Here is a 13,493-nt window from a genome sequence, read left to right as displayed (position 1 = left end):
AAGAAAATTGTCCTTTTTGAGCACAGCTATTCTTCAGAGGCTTTGGTAGGAACTTTGTGTGTTACTTGGTATTAGACCCAGTTGGGTTTTGTTAATTTAGTTAGGAGCTTTGAGCTTCTGGCTTGCCAGATAGAAGATGCTGAGAGGAGTGGCTCATAGTAACCCTTCTCCTCCCTGTCATGCACCTCTCCATGTCCCCTTTCCTCCTTTCTCACTTTAGCCGTAATCCTTCACCAGGGACGTTTACTGGGGCTGAGGGGTAAGTGCAGATCCTGAACCAAACTCTTCTTCCTGGCTTCTCATGGCCCCCGTGAGGCCATTCTCACGTCTCTAGATACCCTCCTGAATGTTCCTAAATGTCATTCACTTGCAGTCACTGCATTGCCGCAGGTGTTTGTTTTTTTAATGTTTGTTACATGGCCACCAAACTACTGCTCAGCAGCTTAGTCTATTTATCATCCTTTGTTGCAGCTGAACTTTCTTTCAGACTTTTGTTTTCCTTCCAATAAAAAACACAAAACATCTCTGAAAACTGTCATTAATCTACATTATGTACTCTTATTACCAATCATGTTTCTTTCATTCACTTACTGGCTCATGGAATTGGGGATGTTTTGTGAGTCTGGTCATTCTAAAATAATTCAGCAAACCCATCAGTCTGGTGTAAATAAGAGCTCCTCAGTTGTACTTGCTGGATCCTTTTAAGCACAGCTTTTTACCATCTCTTAAGGGAGATACTCTTATGACAGGAGAAAAATTGGAAGATAAGCTATAAAAATTTTACTTTAAAAATATCTATTTTTTTACTTTAAGCTCTATAACTGGTTGGTTTTCTAAAATGAGGATTGAAAAATAAAACAGACATACCTAAGAAATCTGTTTTGTTAACTAAAAAATTTTTTTTAAATTAATATGTGTGTTTAAAAAGTAAACTTAATTATTGCTAGACTGGCAAAATCCCCTACTCCATTTACTGAGGTACTTAAAAATAACTAGCATGCTATATATCTTTTTTTCCAGCTTTGTCTTGAATTGGCATTGCTGCCATTGTTTTATCTCAACTGGCTGTAGCTTTTAGATAATATAAGGATTAACCAGTAACCTCTTACATCATTACTGTTTTCTAGGGGATAATATTTAGTGTTTGGTTTTTCTGTTGCAGCAAATAAAACCTCAGGAGCATCCGGAAATCGTCCTGGAAGTGTCATCCGTGTATATGGTGATGAAAACAGCGATAAAGTAACACCAGGGACATTTATACCATATTGTTCAATGGCACACGCACAGCTTTGCTTCCATGGGCACAGGGATGCTGTGAAATTCTTTGTGGCAGTTCCAGGTGAGTTAGTTTATTCTGTTGCATGTCCAGTTGATCTTTGAACTGCACGGATCCACTTATACACAGATTTTTTTTTCAGTAGTGAACACTGCTGTACTGCAAGATCCATGGTTGGTCGAATCCATGGATGCAGATTTATGAACACGAAGGAACCATGAATATGGAGGGCCAACTGTTAATTATTGTCAGATCAGATTTTTTTTAAACTAAATACTAGAATTACAGATAATTCCAATAGAACGCATGAAATGCTCTATAAAGGAAATATGAATAAAGTGCTATAGTGATACCTGATTCAAGTTGTTTGGAATCTCTTTTCCAGACCCAAAACAAACTTGATTTTTATTTAAGAGACTTCTTTACTTTGAAAAGCAATGGCATTATTTTGTCACTGCAGAATATCAAAAAATGGTTTTGACCTAATAAAGGAGATCTCTAGAAAGAAGCCCCTTATCATCAAAGCTGTATTCAGGAGGAGATAGAAAGTGTGCTCTCGGACCTTTACCAGTGTTGTGGCAAAGAGCAGTGGACTAGGAGTCTGGGGATTTGGGTCTTGCCACTCGCCTTGTTGTCTCGAGCAGGTTGCTTAACCTCTGATACTCATTTCTTCATTTCCTAAGTAGATGTGATTAATATCTGCTCTGCCAGCCTCATTTGTTGTGAAGACTAATGAAAGTGCTTTGGGAACTATAAAGCACCATCTCGATGAAAGGTGGTAGTGGTGACGTCCAGTGAAAAATGTCTCATCCATTGAGACTACTAAAATGATATTACTGACCGTTTGTAAGCAGGACCTATGTTTTGAAACTTTCCCCCTGTAAGAGGCAAGTTTAGGAGTTAGACCAAGTTAAAATCTGGCTTTGCTACACCAACCGTGTGACACTGGACATCGTCGTATCTCAGTATATTAGTCAGGGTTCTACAGAAAAACAGAACCAATAGGGTGTGTATGTGTGTGAGATCAATTTAAGGAATTGGTTCATGTGATTATGGGGGCTGGCAAGTCTGAAATCTGCAGGGCAGGTTGGCAGGTTGGAGACCAAGGAAAGAGCAGATGTTTGCACCTCGAGTCTAAAGGCAGCCTGGAGGCAGAATTCCCTTTTCCTTGGGGGACATATCTTTTTCTCTAAGGCCTTCAACTGTTAGCCCACCCACATTATGGAGAGCAATCTGCTTTATTCAAAATCCAATTTCAGTGTTCATCGTATCTTTTAAAAAACCCTTTATAGCAGTATCTGGGTTGGAGTTTGACTAAATGTCTGGGCACCATAGCCTAGCCGAGTTGACATGTAAAATTAACCATCACTTCTGCAACTTGTTTCTTGTTTTTGAGATTTGTTAATATTTATACATAAAAGTCTAGTTCATTCATTTAACTATGGTATTCTAATATCTGAATAAATGTGCTATCTTTTATCCATTCTCCTGTGAATGGACCTCTGGGGTCCCCCTGCTACCCCCTCCACCCACCGTGAAAAACAATACGGCAGTAGTCCTTCTTGTGCACATGGGAAAGTCTTTTCTGTTGGGTAAAATCTGGAAGTAGAATTGGCAGCATTGTTGTTTGTTGACCAGTTGGCCCTAAGGATTAAACCATTCAGGTTGATCTTATTTTCGTATCACTGTGCTTTTGCTTCTGTGGCAGAACTAACTAGTCACTAACAGAAGTTATCTCTAGCAGTCTTGATTTCCTCCAGCATGAGGCACTGTGGAAATAAATTAAACTGTCCTATCCATGTCCAACATAAATTAATTTTATATGAAGTGTATCACATCATGGGACTGTGTCCTGCTGTCTCGTAGAGGCATGATCTCTATAGTTTGACCAAAAGACAGCAGATCTGGCAAGGACAAACACTCCACACTCAAAGCTTTCTAAGAGGAATGTCATAGAGATTATTCTGTGAATAATATTTCAAGGTTTCTATCATTTCATGCTCAAGAATTCCACCTTAGAATTTAAATGTTAGAACAAACGAAATACTTACCAGTAACTTTTATTTGCATAAGGTAAATTAAAAATAAGATGTAGTTTTCTTAAATATGAGGAAGACCATGGATTTAAAATCAGTTCAAACATTAATTATGAATATCCAAACTTATAAGGCTTAAGCTTAGGACCCTTCTGTCTCTTTCCACAACACATTTACCCTTTTAGGGTAACACATTTACCCTTCCACTGTCCCTTAGATGAAACAAGGTAGATTATAATAGTCTGAAGCAAGCAGCTAAGACCAGCCTAGCCATATACAGACCTTGTACTGGATTCTGGACCTATTCCAGCTTTGGTACAAAAAAGACTTTACTTAAGTTTTCCGAGTGGGCTTTTGTGACCTTTATAGATGTTTTCTGATCATGCAGAACCTTCTAACATTGGTTGTATTAAAATATACTTACTCTTTTGTTTAGCTTTCTGAAAACATTCAGAAAAAATGAGTCTCCCCCACCCCATTCTGCGATAAGTAACAGTCACCTCTGTTTCTATATAAATAGGTCAAGTCATCAGCCCACAAAGTGCCAGTAGTGGTGCAGATCTGACAGTTGACAAAGCAGGGCCATCTCCACAGGAGCCTGGCAACCAGACGCCCTTGAAGTCTATGCTTGTCATCAGTGGAGGAGAGGGCTACATTGACTTCCGAATGGGTAAGTCATTGGTTCTGGGAGCTCAGTTCTGTGGTGTGGATTTTCACCCACTGCAAATAAGAAACTCAAGTCATTTCTAAGAGGTTTTCTATGAACTCTTTTTTTTTTTTTTTAACTTTTATTGAGTAATAGTCATTTTACAATATTGTGTCAAATTCTAGTGTAGAGCACAATTTTTCAGTTATATATGAACATATATATATTCAGTCATATCTTTTTTTCGCTATGAGCTACTACAAGATCTTGTTTATATTTCCCTGTGCTATACAGTATACTCTTGTTTATCTATTCTACATTTTAAAATCCCAGTCTGTCCCTTCCCACCCCCTGCCCCCCTGGCAACCACAAGTTTGTATTCTATGTCTGTGAGTCTGCTTCTGTTTTGTATTTATGTTTTGTTTTGTTTTGTTTTTAGATTCCTCATATGAGTGATCTCATATGGTATTCTTCTTTCTCCTTCTGGCTTACTTCACTTAGAATGACATTCTCCAGGAACATCCATGTTGCTGCTAATGGCGCTATGTTGTCAGTTTTTATGGCTGAATAGTATTCCATTGTATAAATATACCACATCTTCTTTACTCAGTCATCTGTTGATGGACATTTAAGCTGTTTCCATGTCTGGGCTATTGTAAATAGTGTGGCTATGAACATTGGGTTGCAGGTGTCAGTAGGGTTACTTCTGGATGTATGCCCAGGAGTGGGATTCCTGGGTCATATGGTAAGTCTATTCCTAGTCTTTTGAGGGATCTCCATAATGTTTTCCACAATGGCTTTCCTTGCTTCCCTCTCCCACTCTTAATGATTCAGATGTCTTCTTTTACAATTTTGTGTTTATTCTTTTTGTAATTCATGGCAGTTATCTCCTTTCCAGTTATGAGTTTGTCATTTTTGTAGCATCCTGCTTCTTTTCTGTTTAGAGTAGACCTGCCAATATTTCTTTTAGCATGGGTTTAGTGTTGTTAAACTCTTTTAGTTTTTGCTTGTCTGTGAAGTTCTTTCTCTCTCCTTCTATTCTAAAGGATAGCCTTGCTGGATAGAGTATCCTAGGCTGCATCTTTTTTTCATTCAGGACTTTGAGTGTATCTTGCCACTCCCTTCTGGCCTGTAGTGTTTATGTAGAGAAATCAGGTGAGAGCCTTATGGGGGTTCCCTTGTAACTCACTCTTTGTTTTCCTCTTGCTGCCTTTAGGATCATTTCTTTATCCTTGACTCTGGGCATCTTGATTATAATGTCTTGGTGTGGGTCTGTTTGGGTTCTTCTTGTTTGGGACCCTCTGAGCCTCCTGTAGTTGGATATCTGATTCCTTTAGGTTTGGGAAGTTTTCAGTCGTGATTTCTTCAAAGACCTTTTCAATTCCCTTTGTTCTTTCTTCCTCTTCTGGAACCCCTATTATGTGTAGATTGGCACGCTTTATATTACCCCATAGGTCCCTTATATTGTCTTCATTGTTTTTTATTTTTCTTTCAGCTGTTCTGATTGGGTGCTTTCTGTTGTCCTGTCTTCTAGGTCACTTATTCGTTCCTCTGCTTTGTACAGCCTTTAGGTCAGATCTCATCTCAGCAAATGAGTTTACTAATTCTACCTGGTTCTTCTTTATAGCTTCTATTTCATTTTTGACATATTTTATATCTCTAAACACTATTTCTTTTAGTTCCTTCAGTACTTTGATCAGTCCTTTTTTGAAATCTTGATCTAGTAGGGCATCAATGTCTATTTCCTTGATTGTGCTTTCAGGGGATTTCTCTTGATCTTTTAATTGGGAGTGGTTCCTCTGCTTCTTCATAGTGCTCATATCTCTCTGGCACTGTGGCTTAAGGAGTATCAGTTATCTAGTTCTCCTGGAGACGGTGTGCTCTTGATGATTTTATGGAGAGGTCTTCGTGTCTTCGCCCTGTTTTGCGAACTCAGCTTGCTGTTTCCAGAGGCCCTCTGTTGGCGCCCTCTTCTATGCTGCTCCCAGTGGCTGTCGGCTAGCAGATTGCACCCCCTCCCAGCACCGTTGTCAGGTGCTGCGTTCCTGCCAGGAAAGCGGGTTGCTGCCCACCCTTTCCCTGCGCTGGTCTCTTCGCTGCTCTGTGCCGCTGCCCGCTCTGCCTCGGGTTGGCGTTCTGAAGGCGGGCTCGGGGAAGAATGAGGAACGGCCCTGCCTCTGCTCCATGCCAAATCTCAGCTCCTTATTTGTCTTGGTGGTGCGAGTTCTCTGAGGGACCAGGGCAGAAAGATCCTGTCTGCCTCAGGTTGGAAACAAGTCTCAGTCCTGCCTAGGAGGTTGTGGAGCCCCCGGGTGTGGATTCAGGTCTCAGCCCCGCCCCCGGCCGGGGGCTGTGCACAGGAAGAGACGGCGGCTGTGGCTGCGCCCCACCTCTCTTCTCGCGAGAACCGCCAGTAATGGCGGCGCCGGTCCGAGGAGACAAAGGCTATGGCACCCCTCCCCCCAGGGCACACCAGCCCTGTTGCTTTACTTTTTTCGCAATTTATGTGGGACTGAGGTTGTTCTACTCCGTATCCCCTCCGAGCCACGGCGCGCAGCACCCTGTGGTCCCCTGGGGCTGCCTCAGTGCAGCTGCCCCAGTCCTCTCCCCGGCTCGGGCCGCCTGCCCTGGCCCCAGCTGCCAGCTTGCATCTCGGGCTGGGTGTCGCGGGGACCCTTTGTGCCCGTTTAACTCAGTTCTGTCAGTCAAGGGGTGTTCAGTGCAGATCTGAGCCTCGGAGGCTCCCCCTCCATCCCGCTGGCCTCTCCGTTGGAGAGTGGAGCCCCAGTGAACGAGCACCAGTCCTCCTTTGCTGCTCCCTCCTCGCGGGATCGGTCCCGCACTGTTTTGCTTTTTCTTCTTTTTTCCTTTTCTCCTACCAGATATTTGGCGTCTTTGTCTTTCGAAGAGGGAGATGTTCTATGGGAGTTCCGCAGGTGCTCTGGTTGGCTGAGTGGGTCCGTAGATGTGAATTTTGGTGTATTTGTGGGAGAGGGTGAGCTACAAGCGTCCTTCTACTCCGCCATCTTGCTTCTCTCTCCCTTCTATGAACTCTTTACTTGGAAAATGACTTTTAATAAATTTCTCTTTTTTCCTGCTTCCATTTTTTTTATATCAAGGTATATGTATTTGTTTGAATGAACATCAAAAAATAGCAGGGTTTGGTCGTATATTGAGGTTTATGTCAAGAGCATAAAATATGGAGTCAGAAGGCCTTGGGCAAATCATTCAACCTCCCAGAACCTCAGTTTCCTCACTTGCTAAGTGGAGAAATAAAAATACTTCATAAAGTGTTGTTTGTAACCAAATTGATTTCATTTGTTCATTTTCTCACTTTATAAACATTAATTAGCTACTCTGTGGCTGTCAGCCTTAAGCTTGAAATATAGAAACAAATCAAAGCTTCCCTCCAGTAAATTACGGAACAGTACAGAGATAGAAAATGTTAATAAATTATGGTGTTACAGGACTAGATAATCAATATGATGGGGAATTGGTAACTAACAGAGGGAGAAATATGGACAGTTTACTCAGAAATAAGGACTACCAAACGGAATCAACAGATCTGGAGGGAGAGGAATGAGTTCTGTTGGACATACTGACCTTGAAGCCCATGGAAACCAGGAGTTACCTAGATGGGTGTCCACTGGGCTTTAGGGTCTAAGGGTTTTATATCTCAGGAGGGAGAGATTTGGAGGCTCTTGGCATGAAGTTGTGCTAAAATCCACAGGGGCTGATGAGTTCACTCAAGGAGAAATATACATGTATGGACTAGAAGAAGAGGTTCTAGGATAGAACCCTGTTTTGATAGTCCATTTAAAGAATCATTAGAGTTTATGACGGGATCTAAGAAGGAATGGTCAGAGATGGTTCAAAGAAAATAGAGAATTGATGTTTATGAAAGTGTGGTGCTCTTTAAATGTAAAGCACTGTGATGTAAATTTATTTGCTGTAAATAAAGGGACCCTTTGGTCTGGCCTAAAATCACAGTGACTCAGAAAGTTTCTAAATACAAGGCTTTGGAGAATATAATGTTGTAGATTGGTGACAAATATTTATTTATTTATTTGTTTGTTTGTTTATTTATTTAGACAAATACTTTAAAGCTTTGCTGAAAGAATATAAAATTTAGAGTCATGTAAATGACAGGGTGCCACGTGTAATCGGTATAAACTAAAATATCTGATGCAAAAGGCTTATTGACATATTTTTAAGGCAGGGCTTTTAATGTTAAATTTAGGAATTGATTGATTCTGGTGTTAGCAGAAATGAAGTCACTTCAAAGTGTTTTAAATAATTGATTATTGCCGCCAAATTCCTTTATAGAAATGGATTTCACTTGGCTAGGGTGATTTTTGAAACTTTTTTTTTCGAGTACAGTGTGGCAGTTGGAACTATGCTAAGGAGTAATTTAATGAAACCTTTAAATGGTTTTTTCCATTTCCACTAAAAATTCCTTCCATTGTGGATCCTAAAAATAACATAAAAATTGCTTAACCAGGTTTGTCAATAACTCTAGGTAATCCAGCCTGAAAAGCAGATTTGCCTTAAAGCGTAAATTAATTTTAATTTTTTTAAGTTGAATTTGATTTTTTTTGTTCTATTTCCGTTTTTATATCCTACAATAATTTTTAACAATGAGAAATTGATCCTCACTAGTACTTTTCAGAAGTTAAGCAGTGAAGATTCTGACTCAAGGCATTTCTTTTACTGTGTTCTCTGAAACGGGCGTCAGACAAGTTTTACACATACTGCTCATGGACTAACCATGAGTCTGATGTACATCGGCTTGCGTCTTCCATGCTTAATCTAACCTGAGTCTCCTTATCATCTACCAGGTGATGAAGGTGGAGAATCAGAGCTTCTTGGAGAGGATCTTCCACTTGAACCCTCTGTCGCCAAAGCGGAAAGGAGTCACTTGATAGTGTGGCAAGTGATGTATGGTAGTGAGTGAACCCATAGGAAACAGGTGGTGACAGGGAACCATCTCTTCTGCATGGTTTATTTTCCCTTTTCCCCTTTATTTAATGCTCTCGTTGTGAAATCAGTTTCACCACACAATGTGTGAGCATTTTTTTTCTGTTAACTTTATACTACAGAATCTGTCTGACAGTAACAATACAGGAACTAGCTGTTTTACTGCACCAGTGTTATAGGCAATTTCAGTATATCATGAACAAATCAAAGAATGTTTACTTTCTGCAAACTGGTGAATTATAGAAAGCAATCCAGATGTGGTTTACTCTGCCACAGCTAATGTCACTCACTTCATTTGATGGGGTCACTTTATAGCTGTCACTAATAATGGAATTAATGGAAACACTTGATAAATGAAACTGTACCATTAAGTAGAATAGTAGTTTTCCCCAATGTATTGTAAAATTGACACAAACTAATACCAGGTGGATTATTAGGATTTATCTAAATGTCCCAAGAGGGCTAAAAGCTAACTGTAAATTAACTTTCACTTTCAAATCTGACAAATCTTGTTTATATGGTATATAAAACTTTGTTTTCATCAGATTTTGCCGGGGGGGTTTTATATTAAAGAAATTAAGACTACACTATTTAAATAAAAGTTTCTTGTTTCTGACTTATTAGAGCTCTAAGTTTGAGGCCTGCTTCTCTGAATATTGTTTGTTTTTTGTTTGTTTTGGAGACTAGTCTCACTCATTTTCACACTGACATGTTTGAATGGTTTATTATTTATAAGGCTTAGAAGATACACTTCTGCAAGAGGAGGTTTTTTCTTTGTGTTTTGTTTTGTTTTGTTTTAAAAAATTGTGTTTTGGACTTCTCATACCAGTGGATGGTAGTCGTTGGATGAATTTTTTCCATGTAAAAATTAACTTGTTTACCACTTGTTCTTGGACTGCTCTTACCAGTAATAAGAGTTAAGCTGTAGTAGGGATGGAGTATGGCCTAGCGAACTGAATGAGAGATTTGATTAGAAACGCTATTTTCTCTTGTTCTGTATAAAACTGTACAACTACTAACACTTGATATTTTGTATGTAAATGGCATTTAAGCTTTTGTTCCCTTTTGAGATTAAAATGCCAGGAAAACTATGAAGGAGAAGACAAAGCCAAAATAGCATAAAGTAAAAGTTGACATTACATCTTTTCACTCACAATGCCCCTTAGAAAACAGAGTCTGGATTTAATTGATTTTCTTATTTAGTAAGTTTTTAAGAGCCATTTTGCTGCAGTTTTTCCTTCTCAAACTTCTTGAAAATGTATAATTTACCATTTCTTATTCATTACTTTAAGCAAAGCTAAGTATAAGTTTAAGTACTATTTTAAAGTATTAACTTATTGGATAAAGGCCTCCAGTCATCAGAAGGACTACTTCAGAAAAAGGAACCAACGAAGGTCTCAGATGTCTGAGCATCCTCAAGGACCAGGGACTTTTTTCCTGAACTGTCATGGAAAGATATTTGCAAAAAGTACTACCAGTATCTTTTAAGCATATAAATGATTAGGCTTGATTATAAAATACACAGGATTTAATGTGTTGAATCTGCCTTTGGATCCACTTGACCACATGTATCTATAAGCACATTGTGTACACAGTACAATTGTGGCCACTTCAGATGTCTAGAAGGAAAAAACTGTTTTGGTAAAAGCTGTATGAAAAGGAAAATTTTTTGCTTGAGCTACTTAGTCACTTTTCTTCAGGGCACTGAAACTTAGGTCACTTTTGCATAGCTTATAAGCTGTACTTTTATTTTATTTTAAATCTGAGTCATTTTCGGCAATACTTTAAGGAAAAAAAAAACCCATGTCATTAAACATTTTGGGGGAATGTTGTATAAATCCACAAAAGAGACACCAAAGTGTTTGGGAATTTTAATCCCAAGATGTAAACATCCCAGAGTCAGGCCCCATTTGCTGTTCAGTCTTTTACATGTTTCTATGACAATGTAAATTAGGAGATCAGGTGTTAAACATGACAAATGCAAACATGTTACAATAGGTGTTTTATTGCTCTTTTTAAACTTACTGGCTTTAACTTAAGGAATATAGGTATGTAGTTATTTTATCTAAAGCTGTTAGATATCTGTGGCCCTGTTAATTAACTTCAGGGGCTAGAGAGAGTACAGAAAAGCCTGTACAATTTGTTTTAAGGGCTTGTCTTTATATTTGTAATTTCAGTTAAATATTTTCTAAGATTGCTTTACCTTTTCCCCAATAGTAGGTTTATATTCTTGTAACATTCACTTTGGTCAAGGTGGTAACCTTGGGAAGAAAATGCCAAAATACAAGCTTCTTGCAAGCAGCAAGTAGTTGGTGGAATCTGCCGGTAGCTACCACTTCAGTAGTGAAGAGGCTTGAGTACCTTGGCTTGGTCTCTCTGTGTTAAAAAAAAAAAAAAAAATTACCCCTATTGGAAGAAATAAGGAATATTGAGAATTTTCTCATTTTGTTATGCTTGGGTTATGTATGATGTTGAACCATGTGAAATTGCTGATGTTCAACATTGCTGATCTACAGAAATGGCAGTGTCATATACATCAACCTAGTACTTACTGCTAAATGCAGGTTAGAATTCCTATGAGGCAAAGGGAGAATATTGTTTAGGAACTCAGTGTTGAGAGTGTTTTCCTCTAATTCGTGTGGATCTAAAATTTTTTAATAGAAATAAATATCTTAGTAGCTGCAGCCTGTTGAGAGTGTAAAACATTTTGAGCACAAAATTTGCAGCACATAACTTTTCAGATGAAGCATGTTTGCATAGAAAAGGTTAAAATACATTCTCTCAGTTGCTGTGTTGTTCATTTCTTGTAAAGGTCTACCTACGTTTGAGAATAGACCCTTTAACATAGGCTGCCTTAGTGACAAAACAAAGCAAAACGATTGTCTCATAATATAACTGTCCTAAAGAATGTGTGTCTTGCAAATGCTGTGGAACTGAATATTTGTTTTCTTGGAGTGTTATGACTGTTACCAAAGGACTCAACCAGATTTTGGGCTCTTCTTAATTGATCATGTTGAGAAAGGGACTTATCTTGTCCCAGTTTGTAACAAGGGAAGAGTAGAGAGAATTAAATGTGGAAATCGTAAATGCTTTTCTAACAGGGTTATGCTATTTTGTAACACTAAATGTCTTTTTCTTTCTTTTAAAAAATTGTTTTTATTATTAATTTTGTCATACATTTCTCAATATTTGAATATATTTTAACCATTTTATGTTCTGAATTTTTTTGTCCTAGACATTTTATTCAGAGTTTTACTTGCCTCTATAATCTGAAAAATGGGTTCTAGAGTGTCTGTCCCACTTGCTGTCTCTTAGAGGCTGATGCTTCGTTTCTGTGAGCAAAAAAGCTCATTTAGCAATGTAGTTATTTCAGTATTTATTTCTTTTATGGAATCCCTGGGGTTCAGAATGTAACTTTGTACATGAAATATATATAAATATGTATATGAAACATGTATGAGGTTCAGTGTGTTTTGTTTTTGCCTTTCGTAGGGGTCTGAACTTGATTTTTACTTGAAAGTCCAGTAATCATTCCCCATCAAACATGTCAATTCTGATGGTCAGGACTGTCGCCATTTGGCATTGGCTAAAGGTGAGCAGTGAGGAATACACGAAGAACGTGTTTGCTTGGCTCACGTGTTTAAGTGAGATATGAGTAATAGACAGTAGGGCGTTCTAGAAATGTGGGTGTGCTGAGTAACAACCCACACATGATACCAAGTATACCATTTGCCAGATTACTCAGTAATAAGCGGCAGGCTGTAATGTAGATGTTAATAATATGGTGTGCTTATTTGTGATCCATTTGCTTGGGAGAGACTGGAAGGAAGGACGATTATAAGCCTAATCATGTGGTAGCACAGTGTGCATTCATGTTCAGCGCAGTGTGTTTAGTCTCATGCTGTGTATTTTGTTTACAGGACGTGGGGTTCTGACGGGATAGTAATAGTAGCCCTGGTTGGCATGTCAGTAGGGCAGTCCACTAGATGAAGGTCATAGCCAGTGAGGGTGGATGCTCCAGAAATGAATTAATAGCCTGTCTCATTCCTACTTTGCAGGACCTTACCTAACTGCCCCTTGGAGTCCTTTGGGGCCTGCCAAGCCATTGCTTTGGAAACTGATTTTTTTTTTTTTTTTTGAGGCTCATTTAGTTATATTCCTGATCCAGCCAGTCTCTAGTGAGAGACTAGGATAGCAGCACAGGACAGCAAATAATTCATTTTAATTTTCTTGGGGGAACAGGACAGGAGCCCTGTCCTCTTCGCTGGAACTGTCACGCTCAGTCCCACCCAGTGGTGAAACTGCCTTTCCAACCTTAATGGAGAGGTTCTGCCTAAGCCTCCAAGGTCTCCCTCATCCAGCCCCCAGGCCTCTCACACGCAGCGGAGGCAGGAGAGCCCTGGCAATCATGAAAGCATGGGCTCCACTTTGAGCAGTGGCCAGCTATTAGGAAAGGTCTTGCAGTTAAGGAACTCATCAGAATGCCTTAAATATTCGGTAATCGATACAGTTCAGTTTTTAAACTGCCTTCCTTTACAGACGTAGTGGTAGCAGGCCA

At 39.2% G+C, this 13,493-nt stretch overlaps 1 protein-coding gene across 5 annotated transcripts in view; it reads left to right on the top strand.

The window, feature by feature from the left end:
• The window catches only part of SPAG9 (sperm associated antigen 9), a 133,088-nt gene extending 120,698 nt beyond the window's left edge, over positions 1-12,390 (top strand). For 3 of the 5 annotated variants that reach the window (XM_045512583.2, XM_074342816.1, XM_074342814.1), the window contains 4 exons: positions 221-259; positions 1,163-1,339; positions 3,833-3,982; positions 8,797-12,390. In XM_045512583.2, the coding sequence (XP_045368539.1) occupies positions 221-259; positions 1,163-1,339; positions 3,833-3,982; positions 8,797-8,912 (482 nt within the window). In that variant the 3' untranslated portion in view covers positions 8,913-12,390. The remainder of the gene's footprint in view (positions 1-220; positions 260-1,162; positions 1,340-3,832; positions 3,983-8,796) is intronic. The other 2 variants (XM_010949611.3, XM_074342815.1) reach the window with 1 other exon arrangement.
• Positions 12,391-13,493: the final 1,103 nt, after the last annotated feature.

The sequence above is a fragment of the Camelus bactrianus genome, chromosome 16 (assembly GCF_048773025.1).
Source record: "Camelus bactrianus isolate YW-2024 breed Bactrian camel chromosome 16, ASM4877302v1, whole genome shotgun sequence".
Taxonomy (NCBI): Eukaryota; Metazoa; Chordata; class Mammalia; order Artiodactyla; family Camelidae; genus Camelus; species Camelus bactrianus.
Note: the sequence above shows the minus strand (reverse complement) of the source record. Positions and strands in the feature narration are given on the sequence as shown.